At 36.2% G+C, this 24,107-nt stretch overlaps 2 protein-coding genes across 2 annotated transcripts in view; one reads left to right on the forward strand and one right to left on the reverse strand.

Annotated features, from left to right (window-relative positions):
- MARCHF1 (membrane associated ring-CH-type finger 1) overlaps positions 1-9,104 on the forward strand; it is a 635,844-nt gene extending 626,740 nt beyond the window's left edge. Inside the window, exon 7 of the mRNA XM_036762957.1 lies at positions 4,979-9,104. Coding sequence (XP_036618852.1) covers positions 4,979-5,277 — 299 coding nt within the window. The 3' untranslated portion in view covers positions 5,278-9,104. The remainder of the gene's footprint in view (positions 1-4,978) is intronic.
- Positions 9,105-10,381: 1,277 nt separating this feature from the next.
- TMA16 (translation machinery associated 16 homolog) overlaps positions 10,382-24,107 on the reverse strand; it is a 63,773-nt gene continuing 50,047 nt past the window's right edge. The window contains exons 6-7 of the mRNA XM_036762406.1: positions 20,865-20,907; positions 10,382-11,829 (exon numbers count right to left, since the gene is read on the reverse strand). Coding sequence (XP_036618301.1) covers positions 11,649-11,829; positions 20,865-20,907 — 224 coding nt within the window. The 3' untranslated portion in view covers positions 10,382-11,648. The remainder of the gene's footprint in view (positions 11,830-20,864; positions 20,908-24,107) is intronic.

Consider the following 24,107-nt stretch of genomic DNA (forward strand, 5'->3'; position numbering starts at 1 on the left):
AACAGATAATGGGAGGAAAAATACTGTCTTTGCAATATGGCAGCCAGGTTCTTAAGAGTACCATCCATTTGAACAATGTTTTAGATCAAAATGCAGAAAATTACATCCAATAGATTTGGAATGCCAAAGAGAAAAATATTAATAAAGTGTCAACAACTGTGAAGTGGGTTTTTGTTTGTTTTTTTAATGAAAGCTGTACTCTAACAACTTAAGAACTCAGGGCATTTTACCAGCTTTAAAGAAAAACTTACTCCCCTAATGTGAACTTATTTCTTAAAGTATAGCTTGTTGATATGCCATTCATTTTACAATTGAAACCCGGGAAAATTAAATTTATGGAGTTAGAGAATGGGGAATGGTCAGACTTAAAAATCTCAAGAGACCCAAGTACCAGCTTCCTACCCTAACTGCTCAGGCCAAATTCAGGTTAACTGCAATCCCATTAATTTTAAGTGTTACACTAGTCAAAGCAATTTTCATCTATTAAGTTAGAACAAATGCCTTTAGCTCAATTTTCTTGATTAAGAAAAATTGTGTAAATATACAAACACATCCAACATTCCATCAAAACCAGATTATTAGACCTAAAAACTAGCATACCTAGATGCAGATGTAAAGAGATGTTACAAACCTTCATCTGCTTTCGGTATGAATATAACCGCAATTAAATCTGGAATTAGATCTGATGAGATAATGACCATCTCACCTGATTACGTAGTGCTTATTTTTGCAAGATTCTAGCCCAACATTTTAGTGTAGCAGTTTATGATTTGAAATATCTTTTGTTTTACTTCCGAATTAAAGTGGATCTATTTATCACCCCTGACACAGATGTTATAGTCATCTCTTTCTCAAAATTTACTGACAGGTTTTAGACTTTTTACAACTGTAAACTTTTTAGAGCTAATTAATGACATGCACCTTTTCTAGAATTGCATGGTTCACATCTATTCAATAAAACATGCCACTGTAACCTAGCCACTTCATTACTCTGACTGGCAGCAAGGATGGTGAGTTATTATTACTACCATGTTGCAGTTATAATGTTTTTAACTTTTTGCTTCACAACACAATACGGGTTAGTCAGCTCTATCTAAATGACTAAGGAGCTGAAAGGAAAAAAATTTGAGGTTTGAAATAAGCAATAACAATTAGCAGATCCATTCATCTGGAACTTGTTTACAAAAGTATTAAAGGCAGAAGTGATGCAAGGAGACTGAACTAAAAAGTTAGGAAGCCTGAGTTTTATCTCCAGTTTTGCCCCTTACTATGAGATATGGTTTCTCAGTTCATCAGTGTCCTCAATTCCTATTACAATGTCTATCTCAGTCATTGATGGCTCCTATTTCAGACCTCACAATATATATTTTTTTAATGCCTCTACCACCACCAAATTTCTCCTGGTCCTGCTCTTCACCTTCATTACGACTCCCTAGTCATAATCCCTTCCTGTTCTTTCAAGCTATTCCTCTGATGCTAGCCTCTTATTCATGGTCAGAATGGTTAATCTTTTCAACGATACTTCATCTTTGAATCCCTTTCCACCCCTGTTCTTCAGATGTTTCACCTATTCAACCCTATTCTTTTCCCACTTCTAATACCAAGCGAGAGTTTGACTAGAACTTCTAAAACCATGTTCTGCATCTACCACAAATTTATCACCTGGGTTTTCACCACTACACAACAACCTTTCAATTAATTTCTGATTGGCTATGAAACTGTGCACAGTGATGGTTCTAAAGTTCCTCTCTTCAAGAACCCACTCCTTTCTTAGCAATTGACCTCCATCTTATTTTACTGCAGACACTATCTCAGGAATCCTACCTCAAAGCTTCATTGTCTTCATCCATTCTTTCACCATTATCTTTGATCTGAAAAGATGTAATGTGATCTTTGCCAATGTTAAATCAAATTAAAGCAAAAAAAGCTTACATTCTCATTCTAGCGTGGGAGAGAGCATGAAAATAGGCATATATACGTAGCGTAGATAACTCTTAATTGTCCAATCTGATGGTATTTTTGCAGTGCTCATGCTTATTTACAGATCTGTTACATCTGACACTGTTGACCACCCTCTTCTTTAATTCTCTCTCCTTTCTGGGTTTTCAGTACACTCCTCTCTTTTTCTTGTTTATTTTTTGAGGGGGGAAGGCAAGGCAACTGGGGTTAAGTGACTTGCCCAAGGACACACAGCTAGTGTGCCAAGTGTCTGAGGCCAGATTTGAACTCAGGTCCTCCTGACTCCAGGGCCGGTGCTCTACTCACTCCGCCACCTGGCTGCCCCCAGTATTCTCTTCTAATTCTCCCATCTAATCATCTGTTTCCTTTGCTGGTTCATTGCCTCTATCATATCCTTAAGGCTCTGCTCTTCTCTCTACATTCTCTCTTGATGACCTACTCAGCTTCCCTGATGCCAAAGACACACAAATATTTGTATCTAGCACCAGCCTCTTCCATGTACTGCAATCTGCATTACCAGCTGCCCACTGGGCATTTTAAACTAGATGCTCTGGAGACATATCAAACCCAACATGTCCAAAATAAAACTCATTTATCTTTTCTCCTATCATTCCCCTTTCCTAATTCTAGCCCAAGTCACTACCATTCTTCCAGTTGCCCAGGTTTGTAACCATGGCATTATCCCCAACTCCTCAGTCTCTCCTCTCCCCATATATGCATACCCTTCTCTGTATTCACATAGCTACCACCTTAGTTCAGGTGCATACTACCTGGGTAATCATCTGCATATATGCCCTCAGTCTGTGCCCCTATACTAAATGGTCCTAGAATGCTACTAATTGTTGCCTGATGTATTTCATTGCTGCTAGATCACCAGAGGAAATTATATAACCCAGCTTGTTATAATTCCAACTTTTCATTTTTCACATAATACAAAGATGTTAACAGGCTACGTATGACCTGGAAACTAAAGGCTGGCTCTATTTCTCTTTTGTGATATCAAGAAACGAGGGACAAATGTGGTTAGTTGAATCAGAGTAACAGTAAATCTCATTTCTCTGGTGCTTTGTTTCCAAATCCTGGCTCCCAACACTCCTTCAAGGTAGGCAATCAGATATTATTATCCCTATAGACAAGGAAATGGAAGGTCAGAAGTTATGTACCCAAACACACAGCTGTTAAATGCGTGAGGTCCAATTTCAACGAGTCCTAACCATTAAGCCCTTGAAACTCTCAGTAAAACAATTTACCTTATACAAAGTAGGGAAGAAAATGATGAAAGAAAAAAAGTGCAAAGGAATGTCCCTCTCCTAAAAGATGCAGGTGAAATAGTGTGTCCTTTATGGAAATTTCCCTGATCCCTAACCAAAAGCATTCCCACTCCTATTAGACCTGAGTATATGCCATATCCTAATTCATTTTTGTTTATTTGGGTATGTGCCATCTCTATTTAGCCCTCAGCACACATGACATAAAATAAGTGCTTAACTACTATTTGTTCCATGAATGTTGAAAGAAAATTCAAAATCTGTGGTTCTATGATGCTCATCTACTCTATTAGCATTGCAACAAATTGCACTAGTACTGCTAATCTTTGGTGTGCTTTCCAAATAGCCAGTGAGGAAATGCTAAGACTCTAGAAACCAACTCCAAACCACTTTCATTCTTCTATACCCAGAGAAAGAATACAGAGGGTAGAGGGAAGAGAGGGTGGTTGAAGCATTTTGATACAACAGAACCTGAATCAAGTAAGTGATAAGATCTGGGTTTCTATGAGTATTCTTTCAACTACCTACCCCTCCAGGTGGAGTTTCTCTTGGATACCATCTCAATCAACAAACACTTATTCAGCACTGTGGATGCGAAAAGGGGCAGGTTTTTGTGCCACTGATCTCTTCTGATTTTCAGAACACTTTTTCTTAGTCTCCTCTGCATGATCATAATCCATGTCCACCATGGATGTGTACCAAGGTTCTCTGCTCTTCTTTCCTATCCTTGTTGAGTTCAAAAAATCCTGTGGGTTCAGCTATCATCTCTATGCCTAATCATCCAACCCTCATCTCTCTCCTGGGTTCCGGTCCCACCCACATCATCAGATGTTCACTGGACATGATCATCTGGATATCCAGTAGGCAACTCAACAGGTTCACAACCGAACCCTTCAACCTACCCACCCCTTCTCCTAACTTTTCCCTATGTCTGTTGAAGACACATTTCAGTCACCCAGGTTTTCAACCTTGACAGTCTCTCTTTCACTCTGCCTTGAAATCCAAACACACAGAAAAATTACCCTTAAGTCTATATTTGTCATCACTTACTCCTCATTTCCAGTCTTTCCTCTCTCTACACAGAAGACAAATTAATACGCTACAGGTCTGATCATGCCATTCTCCTGCTCCAGAAATTTTAGTAGCTCCTTACTACCTATAGGATAAAATACACTCTTCTGTTTGGCATTTAAAGCCCATCACAATCTGGCTTATCTTTTTTTCCAGATTTATTTCCTTCATATACTCCACATTTTAACCAAATTACCCTACTTTTAGTTCTCTGTATGTAACACTCCATTTCTTGCTTCTGTATTCTTGTTACATCCACCACTTTGGATCCCTAGTTAGCTTCAAAGCTGAGCACCTCCTACATAAAATCCTTCTACACCAACTTCTTCCCCATCCAGTTGTTAGAACTTCCCCCTCCAAAAATTATTTTGTATTTACTTACCTGGGTACATGCTGTATGCCTTCAGTAAAATATAAGGCAGGCACTTTCATTTTGGTCTGTGATCAAACTTTGCCAGTTATGTATCACTGGGAAGAATTTCCAATATCAGTGTTAGGTGAGAATTATCAAAGTTACACATCTTGAATCACATATGGGTGTTTTAGAAGAGGAGGTACTCTAGCATGCCAATTTTAGTCATGTCTGGCTATAATAACAATAATGTATTCTTTCGTCATGGCATCATTTGCCATGGTGATTTGAATTACACAGAAGCTGACTTTTTTTTCCTATTTGAAAGGTGTCCTCGAATGGCCATTCTGGACAAAACTGGTTGTGGTGGCCATTGGCTTCACGGGAGGCCTCGTCTTCATGTATGTACAGTGCAAAGTCTATGTGCAGCTGTGGCGCAGGCTGAAGGCCTACAACCGTGTGATCTTTGTGCAGAACTGCCCTGACACTGCCAAAAAGCTGGAGAAGAACCTCCCCTGTCACGTGAACACAGACATCAAGGATGCTGTAGTAGTGCCCGTGTCACAAATGGGTACAAATGTACTGCTGAGCACAGAGGGCGGAACCCCAGAAGTCATACCAGTCTGATGGGACCAGCTAACCTTGTTTCACCAGAGTCTGAAATGCTTTCCAGCCCTCAGTGACTAGACAGCAGAAGTGATCTTGCATTGTTCCCCTACCCCAACCCTAGCTCCTTACCTACCTTCCAACAAAACAAAGATGCATCAGATGAAATGGGCCAACCACAGCAAATGACCAGGATCCCACAAAGCTGAGCCTAGGGTGGGATGTGGACATATATGTATAAAGTCTGTTAAGAGAATACTTTCTGAAAGGCAATGCAAGCTCTTTGTGGCAAATGAACTAAAACTAAATGGAAACTCGTCACTGGTCACAGCAGCAAGAAGAAAGAGGGGGGAAGAACGAAGACTTGAATTTCAATGTGTATTTTTACTTCTAGGGTCTTTTCTGACAAAGACTTCATCTTCAATAGTGATGGGGAATAGCAAACACATCTAGCTTAAAATCTTAAAGTTGCTTGCATTAATCCTAAATCAAATCAGGAAAAGACTTTAAAGAGGTTGGGCTACATGATTTCTAAGGTCCCTTCCATTAGTAAAATTCTATAATTCTATAAAGGATGCATATTTTTCTGAGACTTCACACTTTGACGGTAAATAGATTTTTACAGCTACCCTGGAGCCTGTTTTGACAGCTGCATGAGTTAGAAATAGATGCAATACACATTCAATTGTGTACAAGGAAACATTTTTGAGAAATGATATTCAACAAATATTTATGAAGAACAGAGTTTCAAAATATTTTTTTGTTTTATCTTTCATGCAAATGCCAACCAAAATTCCAAGCCAACTACTTGGTCCTATGTCTTCTCTGCTGCTACCAAAACAGATGACCATGCCTTGGATTTCAATACAGTGTCTGAATATTTTGTAGAACAGAAGCTTCACTACTTACTGTATTAAAAGGATTCACAAGCTTATAATTCTTAAAAAGCATTAAATTCAGTTCTATCCAAGTACCCTGCTTGAATGGTTGAAGTGCTATCCCTCAACAGGTTAAAAACCAAGTTGCAGTATAACCAACTTCTTCTCTGAAGCATATGGGAGTGGAAAATGCAATTTAAAGTTGCTTTTGGTTCTACAACTAAAAGCCTAAAATTATGAGATTTTATATAGTCTATTAAATAGTGCCCAGATAAGAATTTGTTAGGGCAATGATGACAGAGCATCTAGACTTTTTTAAAAGACCAGTGTCTCTGCTTTGCTCTGTTGGTTTTGGTGAATCCCACTCTGAGAAAATGGAGCTCAGCAGGCTTGGCAGCTCAGTTGTTATAATGTTCTTTGCATATTCATGTAAAACTAAAGTGTGAATGACATTGCAGTGAGCTAGACTATTGATCATAGGTATAACGGTGTGCTCAAAGAAAGATGTCCTACATAAAAAACAAACAAAAAAAAAAAGGTGTGTGATTTGCTTTTGTTAATTGTCATATTTATTATTGTGGCAAGACAGCCATGATGGCCATAAGAACCAGTGCACGGTTTGCACAAGTCTGGTTATCACGCTGATGCAATTTGTAATTACCTGAGTCTCTTCTGTGCTCTTGTGGTTCACGGATTTTGTCACAGGAAGAGGAAAACAAAACCCCTTCCAGGGAGGAGATGGACTATGTTTAACTGGTAGTAACTATCTCCAGAGTCCAAACAATCCCAATTCCTAGAAATACTAAGTATGATGAACAATTTGTCAGTTTTTTTAAATGTATTCATGTATATACACAGCAGCAAAATGTAATGGTTTTCCGATTGTCATAGGACCAAGTTTGTATAAATCATTGCTCTGCAAGGTGGTGTGGAGGGTAATGAGATGAGGAAGCAAGCAGATAAAATAACATGGGTAGAAATGAAATGCACCAACTATGGACAGACACAAGTGTGATCAGTTGCATTTTTTAAAAACCTGGGCCCTTAAAGAACTAAAATCTTAATTAAGTTATTCTAAAAATTCTGATCCAAAGCTTTAAAGTGAATCCATGACTTTAACACTAGCTTTGAAAGGCTTAACCATGGGTTTCACACAAGAGTATTAATTAATCTTGCTTCAATTTTCTAACTCATTCTCTTGGGCTTTATAGAAAACAGTCCATTTTTTTCAAATGGATTAGCAATGATAAAAGACATTTTCGGAAAACATTTCACCTGAAAAACATTTTGAATATCACTGTTTTCACCTATAGGGCACGGTTATTTCTGTAATAACCACCCCAAGCAAATTTAAAGCAATCTCTTTATAAACCTAGCCATCACAGACATATGCACAATCCATACAACGGTGGTGAGATGAGGCAGTAAAATGAGGTCTCATTGATTCTGGGCTTGCTTAATGCTAAGAAAATGATTCCCAAAGGGGGGTGGGAGGCACTGAGAAAAGATGGCAAGTTGTTAACAAACTTGATAGGATTTAAGGTTACTGTACCAAGAAAAAATAGTGTAAAAGGTAGTAACCCAATATTTTGTTCTGTAGTTCCTCTCTATGCTGCATTTTCATTAACCCCCAAAGCATTTCTGATTCAGATTCTTTGTGCAATTGTCATGCAATGTCTAGTCAGTCATCTTTCAATCTGAAAAAAACTATTTAAACATCTAGTGTTAAAGGTTTATTCTTTTGAATTTTGTATGGTAATGATGCATATAGCCTTTCCAATGGAGGATTCCACTCTTTTTGGCATTCAATAGTTGTTTCTGAACTCTTGAAGTGTTGCTCTGGAGACTGAAAATAATACTGCCAAAAAAAAAATTTATTCCCTGCAAAGAGCATTAAAAAAAATCCATGTATTTTTATGGATATAAAATAAAATGGAACTACACTGAAATAACCAGCTACCAGCTCTCATTCAAAACCCAGATTGGGAAATAATCATTTTGGATAATAGTGTAAGCCAATAAGAGTTTTACCACTCAAGTATTATGCATATTATAGAAAAATTAAGATGAGATTGTGGATCATAAGAAGAATGAACCTCCAAAAAAATTGTGGAGCCTTAAAAGTTAATTCATCCAATGTAACAGAAAAACACAGAAGCAGGAGAGGCGGGAGAAGAATAGGGTGGAAGAGGGGAGATGGGGAAAAAGAAGGAAAAAGATAAAGGCTGCTGAAGGAAGGAATCTAAATGAGTTATCTTTAAGAAGGCTCCAGGACTCAGTCTAAACTGCACTTTAATAATAGACAGTTATAACTCTAGACGGATAAACAGCATTGATCATATAGCTACCTTCTGCAAACACTTATGATTTTTTAATTTGTTTAGTTTTTGCAAAAGGTGCCTTAAGTACCTACAACTGTCTCTATTTTATTAGGCTGGGGAAATGAGCTCACTGTAGTGAGGAAAATATTAGGGGGAAATAACACTGACTTAGAAAATACAGATTATTTCAGTTGTCTATACTGACATGAATCTCATTTTTTCTTGATTCTATAAAGATTTAGGGGAAAAAATGGACCTTTTTACTTTTTTTTTTTAATTATGATTCTCCAAGGTTTACAGTTTAACCAAGAAGGGTGAAAGCAGTTTTATTCTTAAATCAGCCCAATGGTGCTATTTCACATACCCACAAAACTGAATGGAAGTACTGTTATTTTGGGCTACAGTGTTTCCTCCACATCTGAAGAAAACCCATTCTGAAAGTGAACACTGCACTTACACAAATAGAAGAATATTCTGGTTGTGTGCAATTCTTGAGATTGGGCATTTGTGTTATTTTGGTTTAACCCAATTATGTTGCATAAACAATTAGATGTTTTGTGAACTAACGTGTACTAAGTAAGAAAATGAAGGACAAGAAAATATCTGTGGAAGAAAAAGTTTGTATATTAAAAAAGTGACCTGAACCTCTGAAGTTTTCTCAATTTTTTTTTGCTTAATTTAATCAAATCCATTTGTTCACATTTCTACACGTTCTTACCCAAAACATTTCAGCAATCTTTGGGCTCTTCTTAGTTGAACATTGGTTTCCAGGGAGAGAGGAGTGCAAGAGGTGGAGGAAAAACCCTGTATCAATCAGTATAAAGGGAAGGGAGAGGGGAATTTGGGGAGTCAGGTCATAGCCTAAATCATTTAAAATCAAAAACATCATCATTTCAGTGATAAAAGTACTTACTAACTACTAACCACTCTCATATTTATTTCAATACCTGAAAGTTTACTCAAAACATAAAAGTTTCTGCATTTTGGGGAAACCATGCCTGAGTAATCTACAAATAGTATACGGGTATATAAAAAAATAAGCATGCTACTGAGATCACACCAGTAAATATGATTTTGGGGGACTTTTTAAAGGTTTAAAAAATTAAGTCCCCATTAGTGCTAAGGAAGAATGTTTTCTCACAAAAGGTAGATCTAGTTTAGAGCCTACAGACAAAAAAGACGTTTCTCTGGAGACAGAAGAAGGAACACTTAATTGGGTTTAGGCTAGATTCATGCATTATAGCTATATAATGGATTGAGAATTTAAGAATATTTGGAATCTTTACCTAACCTTTGTTAGGGGAACTATTTTATGTTTGCTTGGAGGCAAATATGGGTGAGTTGCAGCAATCTATAGCTTGCTCAGCCATCTTGGCTCCCTAAGAATGACACTCTTACCTAGGATGCCTTTTGTTTGGGAGAGAACCAAGCTTAGGAAACAATTCACATTCATTCCTAACTTCCTTACTTAACCAAGTTATCTACTTGACAGCTAAAACTTTGAAGCAACTAGGCCCAAGGAAACAAGGGCAGAGGGAAAGATTTAGAGCAGGAAAGGACCTTAGAGATAGAGTTGGTCCAATCCCCTCATTTTGCAGTTGGAGAAATGGTGATCCTGTGTAGTTAAGGGAGTTGGGAAATCAAGCAAAGTAAGAAGCACTAACTCCTGCCTCAGACAATCATTAGCTGTTTGATAAGAATCTCCCTGAGCTTCATGCAACTAAGACTTATCTACTAAGGACCACTGTAATCTCTGTTGGCAAAGATCATTAACTACAAGATTCATTTTGCTAATACAAAGCTTCCATAGACTTGTAAAATCTGAAATGTTTATATAATTATGAAACCACTCCTTTTAACCTAAGTTAATGAAATGAGTAAGAATGAACTATAACACTGAAGGAAAAAAGGACCTAACACTGCCAATATAAAAATAAGTTTTATTTTTCATAAAGGATGTATATATTTTAAACAGTGACAAATTATGTTAAGTTAACAAAAAATAATCTCTCAAGCTTTCTTTCCCTGAACAATTTACTTATGTTACAAATGACACAAATGCTAAAAGTACATTGTAAATGACACTGAATAACCTCATCTTTCTGGCAAATGTTTGTATTTCTCTTAATTCTGAAGAAAGGCATACCGTCTGTCAATTTATCCCATTCCTTGAAAAGAATGTGTATATAGGTATTTTCTTCTATATTAAGACTGCTTCTGCTACAGAAATATCTATCATACTTCATGATGGGAAATCAGAAAATCATATACCAGCTAGAGAAGGCAACCAGAATTCACTAATGCCCCAGTTAAAAGACTGATTAACTTAGTAAGAGGAGGAATTAACATAAGACACTAGTGGTTTTTATTAATTTTTCCACTGTCTTTGGTTGTGAAAGCAACAATTAATATGTTAGTGATGATATGTTTTCTTTCTACACAATGTACTTCTTACTACTTCTAATAAAAGGAGGGAGAGTGGTAGAATAATGAAAGGGTTGGGTTTGTCATGACTGTCTCGTGAAGCCTGTGCTCTGAGCTTCTAAGGTATACACAAACATGTTAAGGAAACAAATTTTTATACCTAACCAAAAAATGTGATAAAGGGTATATCATACTTTAGGAGTATTTTTGGGAACTATCACGGTAAAAAGGAATAGGTTTCACTGTGGAAGCTAGAAGGCAGAATTAGAATCAGAAGTAATGGGGGTAGAAGGTAAGGCTCGATGTAAGGAAAGTGTTCCTAAAAATGAAAGCTAAGCCCAAGTGGACCAAGCTGACTATTGAAACAAGTGGCTCTCCCTCACTGGACATCTTCAACAACAGACTGGGTGACCACTTAAAGGGTATATTGTAGAAGAGATTCCTGAATAGTAAGGGTATAAGCTAGAAGAACCAGGAGGTCCTTCCAGTTCTGATAATCTATACGATAAAAAAGATCAACTAATATACCAATTCCTTTTTCCTCAACCTGATACACTCAAATAAAAGGATCACTAGCATGCATTTCTTTTCTTAGCTTAAATTAAAATATGAAGCATTCTTCTCCAAATGTGACTTAACATATTCTTTTAAAGCTTCACAGCAAATATTACTTTGTAGGCCAGAACAGAATGTATGAGCAGAATATTTACCAGCAATGCTTGAGAGTACTACAGTGTAATTATTTCTTCTTCAGTCAACTCAACTAGAACTAGGCCACCTCCGGCATTTCCTCATCAGAGTCATCTGATCCATCTTGGCTGTCTATTTTCCCCAAGTCTACCTCTGAGGACACAACATCTTTCTTCTTTTCCTTGTTAGAAATTCCATCATTAGCACAAAACTTTCTCATCTTAATATTTGGCAATTTCTTCAGATCACCATCCCATTCCCTAGATGAAAGGTGAGAAAGCAGAGAATAATAAATATTTGTAAGTGAAAATACCACAAAAGGAAAGTTTATCACATTTTTATGCACTGTCATATATTAGAAAGCAGTCTTCAAAGGAATGGTCAATATGAATAAACAATTTAATTCAACAAGCACTTGTTATAGAAAATGTGCTAGGAATTAGGCAAGATGCCATTATATAACAGCAACGCTTATACAGCTGCTGGTGACACAATAATGGACAGTACTAGTCTTAGAGTCCAGGAAGACCAGAGATCAAATTCTGCTGCAGACACATTATTAGGTGTGTATCCTTTGGCAAGACCCTTAAGCCTCTCTTGCCTGTTTCCTCATCTGTAAAATAGGGATAATAAGAACACCTACCTCACAGGGTTGTTGTGACAATCAAATGTATTTTGTAACGCCTGAAGTACTATCTAAACACCAGCGGCTAAGACACATAAGTGAAGAAGAGAGTATGTTCTCTCTAGTCATGGAAAGCTGCCTAGACAAAGTCATATAGGTGGGAGAGAGAATATTCAGTCTGAGGAACAGTAACAAGACCAATTTTGCTAGAATGCGCAGTACGTGAAATACAAAAATCAGTCTAGAAAGGCAGCTTGGAATCAGATTGGGAAAGGTTTTAAATGCCAGAGTGAGCTTTGAAATCTTATCCAACAGGAAGTCACATCACTGAATAGAAAAGTGAGATGGTCAGACCTTACAAGATGATTTAGGAGACAATAAACTCTTTCAATAATGCTATATCCTAGACATAACATAGCTTATAATACTATCAGTGATTATCAACAGCAGGTTTATATGTTTCTACTGGAAGAAATATGTTTTTTTGCTTTCCCTTAGAAATTAGTGGAGCAACAAAGCTGTGTTTAATTAATAAACAATTTTCATGCTTAATCTCAGCATGGGAACAGAGATTTAGATCTAGAAGGGACCTGACAGATTAACAGGTCTAACCCCCTTCACTTTACAAGATGAGGAAAATGAATCTTACATATGTTAAGTAATTTGCTCAGAGTCACACAACATAGTAAATATCTAAGACAAGTTTAAACCCAGATCTTCCCAATTATACAGTGCTATAATTCCTCTCAGTATGGATGTAGCAGTTCTGATTCTCAAATCTAGATTACTTTAGAAGTCTTCAGAATGAAGTACATTTTAAGATGACTATTCATCATCACCAAGACAATTTCCTTCACTGATGGTTCTTGCTTCTGTGAGCTAGGCCTTCAAATATGCTATTTCAGATAAGAGAAATTGGCAAGACATTAATAAAAGAGACTGGCAATACTAGCAATAAAAATCAATATGACCCTGTGACTCAATATGGCTTCTAACTGGTGAGCCTCCATTTCTAGCCCAACTTAGACCCACCACACTGCTGTTCCCAGCCATCTTCACCCCTACCTCCATCTTTCCACCTTCTGTTCTGGAAACAGTAATCAAATCAACACAACCATTCTAGGAAAAAGCATACGAATCAATTGCTCTAACTGTACTTATCCCTTTAACTTCCATGATCAAAACAACTCTTTCTCTGGCCACCATTCCATTATATGTATTGACTTCCTCTATTAGAATGTAGACTTCTTGAAGATAAGGGCTCTCTCACTTTTTGTATTTTTATTCCCAGCACTCAGCACAATTCCTGGCATGCAGCCAAAGCTTTTGACTGCTCAAAGGGTCTGAAGCAGAAAGAAGTCAATAACTCAATTCCTTCAGATGAAACAGGAGAACCACCCTGCCTTACCATCTACCTTGCCACTTCCTCCTAAGATTCTCCAGGCTTTATCATTTGCTCTGTTTCACCTATCAATGACATCTTATCTACTCCTTGCCATCCAACTCACTAGTATATCTTTAACACTTTTGGGTTAGTTCAATGCTGCTGCAGTTCAACGTTCATATGTCTTAGCCAATTTGAGTACAAACTTTCTCACTGCAATCAGAAGTTATGCACAAATCTTCTATTTGTATCTGCAACACTTACCGCAATGCTCGGCACATAATAAGTGTTTATTTTTCATTCATTCATATGCTGAACATTCAGGAAATAGATGGGCTTTTTGTGAGCTATGAGAAGTTTTCAAAAGCTCTGCCAGGAGAGTTAGACTGACAGATTCTATCACATTAGAAAGGCTTCAACTATGTATAGTTCCCACAGCAGACCAAGTCTACTTTCTAAGGATCAACCTAGCTAAATAAAAGAGGCTCATCACCAGTAAGCTGATGATCAGCTGATGGTCAGTTCTTTAGCCATGGCAATTTATGAAACAAACACCAAAAAACTCTTCAGTCCGAGTCCTGTGCAGTCCCTCTTCTGCTTCTACAATGGTAGTGGCAGGGGGAAAAAGGATACTGAAAATCATATAGTTTTTAGAACATCTATAATTTTTAATTTAGCTATGTTACTCCAAACGTGAAAATCTTATTCAATGACTAGAGAGGAGATGAATCCACTGGAGGAACTCAGTCATGGCAATCTTAAAATTTAAGCTTTGCAGTTAAATGGAAGAAGGGTTCCATGGAGAAGCAGAGAGAGAAATGGGCAGTTACATTTTTTAGGTTCAAATGTACCAGATACATTGTCTAATGAGATTTGGTCACCTTTTAGGGCACTGCTTGTGATACATATTTGCAAAAAGGTCACCATAAAAATAGTCGAATCTTATGAACCAACACTGATTACAGAGGATGAAAAGGTAGAGAAAATTCATAGGGAATTTGATAAGAAAAGTCTTCAAAATTAAATTTGATATGTGGTGACTTCAATTAAAGGTGGGAATGCGTAACTATGGTGAGAACTACAGAAGAACGAGTCAAGAAGAAGAGATGGATGAGATTAAAGACTTGAGCACTACAAAGAAGCCTCATGCTCTAACATCTTGAATACTTTATTCAAGAAAAGAATATGTAGGCACTGGACATAGCACCAAATAATATCATAAAAAGATGAAGTTGATTATATGGTTTTTTTAATAGTATTAAAACCAGTGGAAGAAACCACGAAAAAGAAGAAACAAAAAAAAAAGCACAAATAGTATGGTTTGATCTGCATTTAGGCTCTGTAGTTCTTTTTCTGGATGTGGACAGCATTTTCCAAAGCAGTCTTTTGGAGTTGTCTTAGATTCTTACATTGCTAAGCAGAGATAAGTACATCAAAGTTGATCATTACACAATGTTGCTGTTATTGTACACAATGTTCTCCTGGTTCTGCTTGCTTAACTCAGCATCAGTTCATGTAAGTTTTTCCAGGTTTTTCTGAAATCTGCCTGCTCATCATTTCTTACAGAACAATAGTATACTACATATACTACAACTTGTTTAGCCACTCCCCAACTGATGGGCATTCCCTCAATTTCCAATTCTTTGCCACCACAAAAAAAAAAAAAGCTTGGTATACCTCCCTTTTTTTATGATCTCTTTGAGACACAGACGTAGTAGTGGTATTGCTGGATCAAAGGGCACAGCTTGTTTGCCTTTTGGGCATAGTTCCAAATTGCTCTCCAGAACTGGTGAATCAGTTCACAATTCTACCAACAATGCATTAATGTTCTAATTTTCCCACATCTTCTCCATCACCCAACATTTTCCTTTTCTGTCATCTTAGTCAATCTGATACCTCAGAGTTGTTTTAATTTGCATTTCTCTAATCTATAGTGATTTAGAGCTTTTTTTCATATGACTACAGATAGCTTTGGCTGCATTGGATTTGTGCAAAACTTTTCAATTTAATGTAATCGAAATTATCCATTTTAATCTTTCCTTTGATCATAAATTCTTCCCTTCTCCACAGATCTGACAGGTAAACTATTCCTTTCTCCCCTAATTTGTTTATAGTATCAGCCTTTATATCTAAATTGTGTACTCACTTGGACTTTATTTTGTTATACAGTGTCAGATGTTGGTCTATGCCCAGTTTCTGTCATACTATTTTCCAGTTTTCCCAGCAGTTTTTTTTTTTTTAATATAGTGAATTCCTATCCCAAAGGCTGGAGTCTTTGGGTTTATCAAACAGTAGATTGTTATAGTCAATCTATTCCACTGATCCATCACTCTATTTCTTAGCCAGTATCAAATAGTTTTGATGATTGCCAAACTTACAATATATATAAGCAAAATTTATAATGTAGTTTTAGATCTAGAACAGCTTCCTTTGCATTTTTTTCATTAATTCCCTTGATATTCTTGACCTTTTGTTCTTCCAGATGAATTTTGTTGCCATTTTTTCTAGCTCTATAAAATATTTTGGTAGTTTGATTGGTATGGCACTAAATAAGTAAATTAACTTAGGAAAAGTTGTCATTTTTATATTATCCATGAACAACTGATATTTTCCAACTATTTAGATCTGGCTTTATTTGTATGAAAAGTGCTTTATAATTGTGTTCATACAGTTTCTGGATTTGTCTTGGCAAGCAGACTCCCAAATATTTTATACTCCCAAAAATAACTCTACAGTTATTTTAAATGGAATTTCTCTTTCTATCTCTTACTGCTGAGCTTTGTTGGTAGTATACAGAAATGCCAATGATATATGAGTTTATTTGATTATATATTTTAACTGAAGCAGGAGTCATCCCTTGAATCAGCTGTTTATGTATAGTCAAATTATAAACTCATCAAGGGAAAGATCAGAATTAGTGAAAGGCTAAAAGAAAGCTACATAGGGAGAAAAAGATAAGGTAAAGCAATTGAAATAACTCAATCCCGAACTATTTAAAAATTAATTGAGATGTGAGATTACTACTTTCATGTACGAGTCTTGTTTTCTGCTCTCCTATGTATACAGGAATGTCCATTTTGTTTGATGTTTAAGTTCAGAATAAAAATAAATACATTTTTAAATTTTTTGGAAAAAATAAAATGCAAGAGTTATCTCATAAGCAGAAGAGCCTGTAGCTGCCTGAGAGCACAATATGCCCTACAGAACGCCAGCATCCTGTGTTTAAATTCTCACCTCAAAGTTAAAAATGTGTCATGCTGGGTGCCAGGACTGCTGTGGCAAAGTACCAAGGTTACAAAAAGCTTACTGCTAAAAAAAACAACATGGTAAGGCCATGGTCTATCTTACCACAAAGAAAGACAGCCTACCTGAACCTGACATAGAAGACTTGGGAGGGAAAGCCCTGTACTGCCACAACTGAAGAGCCAAAAAGTTCCTTTCCGCAATGGGGCCAACGAAAAACACCACAAAGAAAATGGGGACAATGTGGAACACCAAAGGTCATTAAGAAAAAAGGAGAGTTAAGTGATATGGCATAGACTGACTTGTTGCTGATTATTTAAAAAAGGAATGAATGCCATTTTTGTCAGATTTCCTTTATCTGTATAGGGTTCTTACAAGGTAAAGCTTTCATTTTTGTGCCCTCTGTCTTAACAGCTGAAACACCATGGTGATCTGTATCTGTAAAGAGTTTTCCTGGTGTGTGGACCATTCTTCCACTTTGTAAGGACTGCTTTTTTAAATGTAAAATAACTATGAGAAATCATTAGATCTTAATGTTGACATTAACATATTAAATTATTTAAAAAAAAAAAGTAATTGGGGCAGCTAGGTGGCGCAGTGAGTAGAGCACTGCCCCTGGAGTCAGGAGGAACTGAGTTCAAATTCGGCCTCAGACACCTGACACACTAGCTATGTGACCTTGGGTAAGTCACTTAACCTCAATTGCCCTGCCTTCCCCCCTCCAAAAAAGAAAAAAAGTAATTGATAACTAAAACTGGGTAATGGACAACAGAAAAGATATCAGCACCAATCTTAGCAATTTTCTACAGCTAACTGCTACAAATCAATTGTCACAACATGGAGCCCAAAAAAGCCCTTTTATCAATAAGCACTTCACGTACTTGCCAAACCAAAGGAGATGACAGCCAAAACCAACATCCATTTAGGATATAAAATCATTTGTAAAATCTCATGAAGAGGGATGATGAATAATTTTGAGCAGTACACACCACGAAATAGAGATGCAATGGAGAATAAAGTCAGTTTAAATAAAATTTGGCAAGAGATGCAAGCAAGTAAGTGAGGTTAACCCAAGGGCATTTAAAGATGAAAATGCAAGGAGTACAACAAAGAGAATAAAAATGGAGATTTTAAATAATATTGTTTTCGACATCAAAGACATTAGAATTACCCCCTCTTGGCACTAAAGAGAATATAGGCAGTAAAAGCAACTGGATTAGACCGAGTATAAATAGAAGAGATCTGTGATGGAGGTGACAACTGTGAGAACATTGTGGGATCAATTCACAATATATTTAAAGGAGGGAAAGATACCAAAAGTATGGAATAAATCTCAGACCTTAATGATATAAGATAAAGTAACCAATAAAACATCACTAACTTCCTCAAGACCTATATGCTGACTTTTCTATCTATACAAAATAGTTGAGATTCACTTAGAAATACAATAAGACAATGGAATTAGGAGCAGGAACAGGCAGGCTCTCACAACAGATACCTAACAGAAAACATGTGGGCCATTGTAGAGTATCTACAATGTATTTACTGTCTGTTTATTATGAAAAGCATTTATTCTGGTAAAACACTTCCGTAAAGATTGTTCTCAAACATGGTATCTCCTATCCAAATATGAAAACAATCTGAAACATTTAACAGAAATAACCTTGTTCAACAACCTTGCTGATCATTAACTTCAAGTGAGACATAAAACAGTGAATGTATGCTTGCCAGTAGCAATTGCCACTGTGATGGAGAAGATTCAGTGCAGAATCCAAGTTCACCAGAGGTTCACTGTGAATAGTGATGTCTTCAAAGATTCTATTCTTGGATAATAAAGTGATGGTTGCATGAAAGCCCAAACCCCTGAAGAGCCTCTTGGAAGAATAGCACAATCTCTCAAAAGAATTTGGCCTGACCATTCATTCACACAAGAAAAGACAAGCAGATGAAAAACGTCTGTTGCCTAAAATACAATACAAAGTTACATACCTCATTAAGAGCTTGTCCATTAGTGACAGTACAAATGAGTGAGTTGAGCCTCCAAAAAAGAAGAGAGACAGCTGTATTGCCTTTAGGAAATTACAAAGCTACTTTAATAACCTCAAGCTTCTCCTGGAAACAAAGACTTCTCTTTTTAATTTAATTTTAAATTTAATTTAATACTCTACTAGTGTCATTATACGACTGAGGAAAGGCTATCTTTGTGATGTCAAGACAAAAAGAAGGACTCCAATGTATTAGGTGGACCCTACGTCAAAGTTATGAGAAGATATAGAAAAGAAGCAGCGTAGAATGGATAGTTTACGCTCTATATCCCTGGAAAATCTACATCCAAACCAAAGAGACCACAGATGCATTTGAGCATTTGAAACTGAACTCACTACACACCTACTGCTATTTCTTTCTCACACTATGAAGGCTATCTTGTCTGAAGGCTTTGCCAGTAAGTCCACAGCTCCAGCAAGTTCTACAAAGCTGGAAAGGATTTGAGTATGGGACCAGTGACAGAAGATATGCCTACTGTCCAAGAACCAACCAAACTCAGTACAGAGAAGTTCATCTCTGAAGACCTCCTGAAGACTCCAGGGGTGATGAATATATGAGCCACAATAATTCACAAAAACTCCCATCCAAGGCATGGGATGGTTGCTATCTGTGACAGAGGAAAAAGAATCCACACAAATTAAAGGACTATCCAAGGAAGGTTCTGGAGGTCTTTTCATCTCTAAATCTATGACTGTAAGTATTTGAAAGGGTATCATAAGAAAAGAGAATATAACATGTTCTGTTTGATTGCAGGAGTGGGGAAAACTAGAAGTAGCAGATAAAAGATGAAGAAAGATAGATGTCAGCTTGATATACAGACCAACCTCCTGACAGTAAGAGCTTTCCCAAAGTGAAATAGGATGATATCTGCCCCACCACCCCCAGACACCCTTGTCTGAAGTCTTCAAAGCAAAGGTTGGATGACAATTTTTCAAGTATGACTACTGACTCTGGAGTCAGATAACATGTAAACACCACCTCACTAGCTGAGTGAGTGCAGGCAAGTGACACAAGACGCTGCAGCCCTTCTCAGCTGTAGATCTATGACCCTGTGATCAGAGGAATTATTTTAAATTGTTATCGATCCAACAATTAAAAATGCTCTAAGACAGCTTTGATAATAGGAAATTCGGCTAGCTATGTGTCAGGAGTGTGGGGTGGTGGGGTGCCATCAAATAGCATTGACTTATACCTTAGTTAATGTGGAACTTCAGACCTATTGATCTTTAATAATAAAATAACAGCATGCATTCTGAAGTTATGCCAGAGATAAGACAATGAATGGAGTTTTCTTCCACTGTATTTCTTACAACAATTTAATTCACTTTCAAAAAGCTTGAACAACTGAAGTATATGAATTTCTTTAAAAAAAATGAAACCCTTTCAATAGTTGCTGATAAATGATTTATGAATCTACTATACCAATTAATTACTTAGGACTTGTTTTCCCTAGGACCACCATTTATTCATTGATAACACTCTAAAATCATGAAGGGATGTTATAAAGAGGACTATGATAAAGATGATGCTCAAAAGTTCTGGGAATTTGAATTTAAGCAATTTACCAATTCTGTCCCAATTTATAAAAGTGAGATAAGAATAAAACCCACATTTATATAATGCTTTGTAAACTTAAAAAAGTGATGTATAAATGTGAGCTTTGTCTCCTTTTTATAAAATGGGGAATGAAAAGGCAAAGTGATAGAAGGTTCTTTAGAGGACTAAAATAATCATAAAACTATCTGGAAATACAGAACTTTGACATCAAGAACTGCCAGCCAACCACCTGACATAATCCATGAGGCAGTTGCAATGTTACAGTTTAGAAAGCAAAAAGACCTCTGGGAAATTCTTAAATTTCTACTTAACACTTTCCCCCTTAAATGAGGTGGTGAAGCTTTTCTTTTTGTACGATGTCCCTTTTCAAGGAAATTAGATTCATCTTAATTATGTGCTAGAGGAAAAAGTCACATTAATGATGTAGCAGGCAGACTTACCTGAAAGTTCTCAGATTTTTTGCATTCACAATGTCAGGAATTTCTGGAAGGAGGAACATAATTTATATATATATATATATATATATTACATAAAATGTATTTAGAACACTAAAACATACATCTCATAGTTTCTTCATAAATACACCACATTGATTATCTGAATAGAAAAGAAAAAAAATCTAAAATAATCTTGAAATGGAAATGAATTTATCTTCAACTCAAAGGGGATACATTTTTGTTTAAGTAAAGAACTGCAAGCACTAAAGTAACCAAATGTAATGTATTAAGTTAAACTGTAAATGATTATCATTAAATGATATGTAGGAAGGTAGACAAAAAATTAAACAGAAATGTGAAATGGTAAACTCATGAAACAGAAAAGCCCTTGGTGAAAGTGAACAAAACTATTTCTAATCATCTAATTATAACAGTGTATATATAACAGTATAATTATGAAAGTGTAAATTAGAAGAATCCTCCCCTATTTAGATACAGACTAAGTAATTGGGCAAACTCTACTGCCAAACCTTTATAAAAAGCCACATATTTGCTTAACATGCTATCCAAAACAAAAATTACAGAGGCATGAGTCTTGCAAGTATAATTTAGGCAGCAAACACATTAACCCAAGACTCACTGCATCGCCATTGGAATTTGCATTATTTTTACTAATATTTTATCTTTATAGGTTGAGTGCTGGAAACTATTTATTAATTAAAAACATGCAAAAACCTACATCTTAAAAGCAAGGTTAAGAACAGGACAGAAAATTTGCATAAAAATAACACATATGTACCTCAGAAGTCAAAATAGTTTACTATCAATCTTTTGTCAACAATTCATGAATTAGACCAGATTTTGTTCAAAAAAGGTGAAATTATAAGAAATTTCAAGTCAGAAATGAATACTAGATCTCACTGACTCCAATTCAGTTATCTAAAATATCTATCTACATTTACATACCTTTATCTATCTACATAAAAATAGATCAATAGGGTTGATGGTTAGTAAAAATTAGTCTAGCAAAAAATAAATAAATAAAAATAAAAAAAATTAGTCTGGCAAGCACCTTCAATGTGCAAGTCTGTGTTAGATACTAAAAGACGTATAAAGATAAATATAGTATTTCCTCAGTCCTCAAGAAATTTAGAAAGTCAGTTTAGAAGGAACTTTTGTACAGTGTCTTTCAAAACTTCCCAATAGCACATAGTCAGTGCAGCAACCAGATTTTGAATTCTTTTAATGAACGAAGAAACAACTTAATAGCTATTAATCAATTTGCCCAAGGTTACTCAGTGCATTAGTGGGAAGACTAGGTAGGACTCAAACTCAGGTCTTTTTACTCATGCTCTCTATTCTTTCTACCATTGTACAATGTCGTTTAGGATTCTATTAATAAATGCCAGTTTCATTAATGTTCAAGCCAATGATTATTTTTTGAAAGACAACCCTAATTTTCTTACACTAGACAGACAACAAAGACTTGGGCTGCTTTGGGGCATCACTTAATATTCGTGTCCGAGCCTCCAACGTCAAAAGTAAAGCTATAATGCTGGCACTTATTTATGCGCTGTATTCAAAGTTTCGAAATACTTTCCTCCAAACAGTCCTACCAGTAAAAAGGAGCTGTATTTTAGTCACGAGATGTGGGTTCAATGAACTCCTGCTCTGTTGCCTATTTTTAACTCTTTAATTTGGGACAAGTTGCTACCTCTCTCTCAGACTATTTACTCATCTATTAAATTGAACTTAGGTCCCTTCTAGCTATAAAGTCTATGAGAAGCAAATGATAAAGAACTAGAAAGAGGAAGACTTAAATGAATACAAGGAATGAAAATCTCATCACTACAGTTCTGATTCAAATAAGATATGTACAAACTAAACAGAAATGACATAAACCCTTCATTACAAGGTACAAAACTATAATCTATTACTTATTTTTAATATTATTAATTTAAATTTGATTGAATTCAAAAGCATTTATTAAGTACCTATACTATGTGCTAAGCACTGAGGCTACTAATTCAAAAATGAAAAAGTACTGGTCCTCAAGCTTATCAACACGTGCAAAGACAATTAGATTTGAAAAAAAACATAGCATGTGAGCTGAGTCCTGAAGGCAACTAGGGTTTCCAAGAAGCAGAACCTCAGTCTCCTCATCTGTAAAATGTGAATATTAATAACAACTACCTCCCTGGATGGTTGTGAGAATAAAATGAGATAACGTTTTTAAAGCACTTTATATACCTAAGAGTACCACATAAATGCTAGTTATTATTATTAATTATCATTACTATTATATACTCTCTCTGAGTCTCACACTAATCATTCCTAGATAAGTCACCTAAGGGTACTGGGCACAGTACAAATCTGTCATTTAACCTCAAACGAGCCTTCACTGAAACACTGTACTCCATTTATTCTTCCTTCAAAGACACTTTCACATTCCACATAGTAGCTAGTCACAAAACTTTTTCTTCTCTCTTCAAGCTCCCCTATATCACCACCTCCCTTTCCATTATTAGAAGAGGAACCTCTCTACTATTCGCTAAGAATTCTATTCTGAGACTCCCAGTACAAGATCTCAAATTATACTAACAAAGCAGGAATCAAATGATTTGGTACACGTTAAAAAATAGAGGTCAATCAGTGAAATGGATCAGGTATCCCCAAAGAGGGGGGGAAAAGCCATAGTAGCATAACATTCAATAAACCCAAAGACTCCAGCCACTGGGGTAAGGACTCACTATTTAACCAACACTGCTGGGAAAATCAGAAAGTCTGGGGTAAACAGACCAGCACCTCACACCATAGATAATACAGAAATCAATACATGATTTGGAAATCAAGGGTGACATGATAAATTAGAAGCTCGAGGAAGAAATTACCTTTCAGATGTACGGATAGGGAAACCGTTCCTAACCAAATAAGGCATAGGAATACGACACAAGGTAAAATGAACAAAAGACTTAAAAAGACAATACGTCTACAGTCTACAGGGTTGAAGCTGATAGAGGTTTCAGTTTAATGAATGTAATTTGTATAAGGCTGAGAAATAGTTTCATAGGAGGTCATGTGGCAGATCTAGTGACAATAAATTTATGGGGAAAAGATTAGACTGAAATGCAACTCCATCTGTCAAATCATGGTTCAGTTACAACCACAGGTTGGCTTTAGATACAAAAGCTTAGCAAAAATCAACAAATTCTGAGAATCAATTGTTCGTATGGAATTCACAATAGA

Source organism: Trichosurus vulpecula, chromosome 6 (assembly GCF_011100635.1).
Source record: "Trichosurus vulpecula isolate mTriVul1 chromosome 6, mTriVul1.pri, whole genome shotgun sequence".
NCBI classification, from domain to species: domain Eukaryota; kingdom Metazoa; phylum Chordata; class Mammalia; order Diprotodontia; family Phalangeridae; genus Trichosurus; species Trichosurus vulpecula.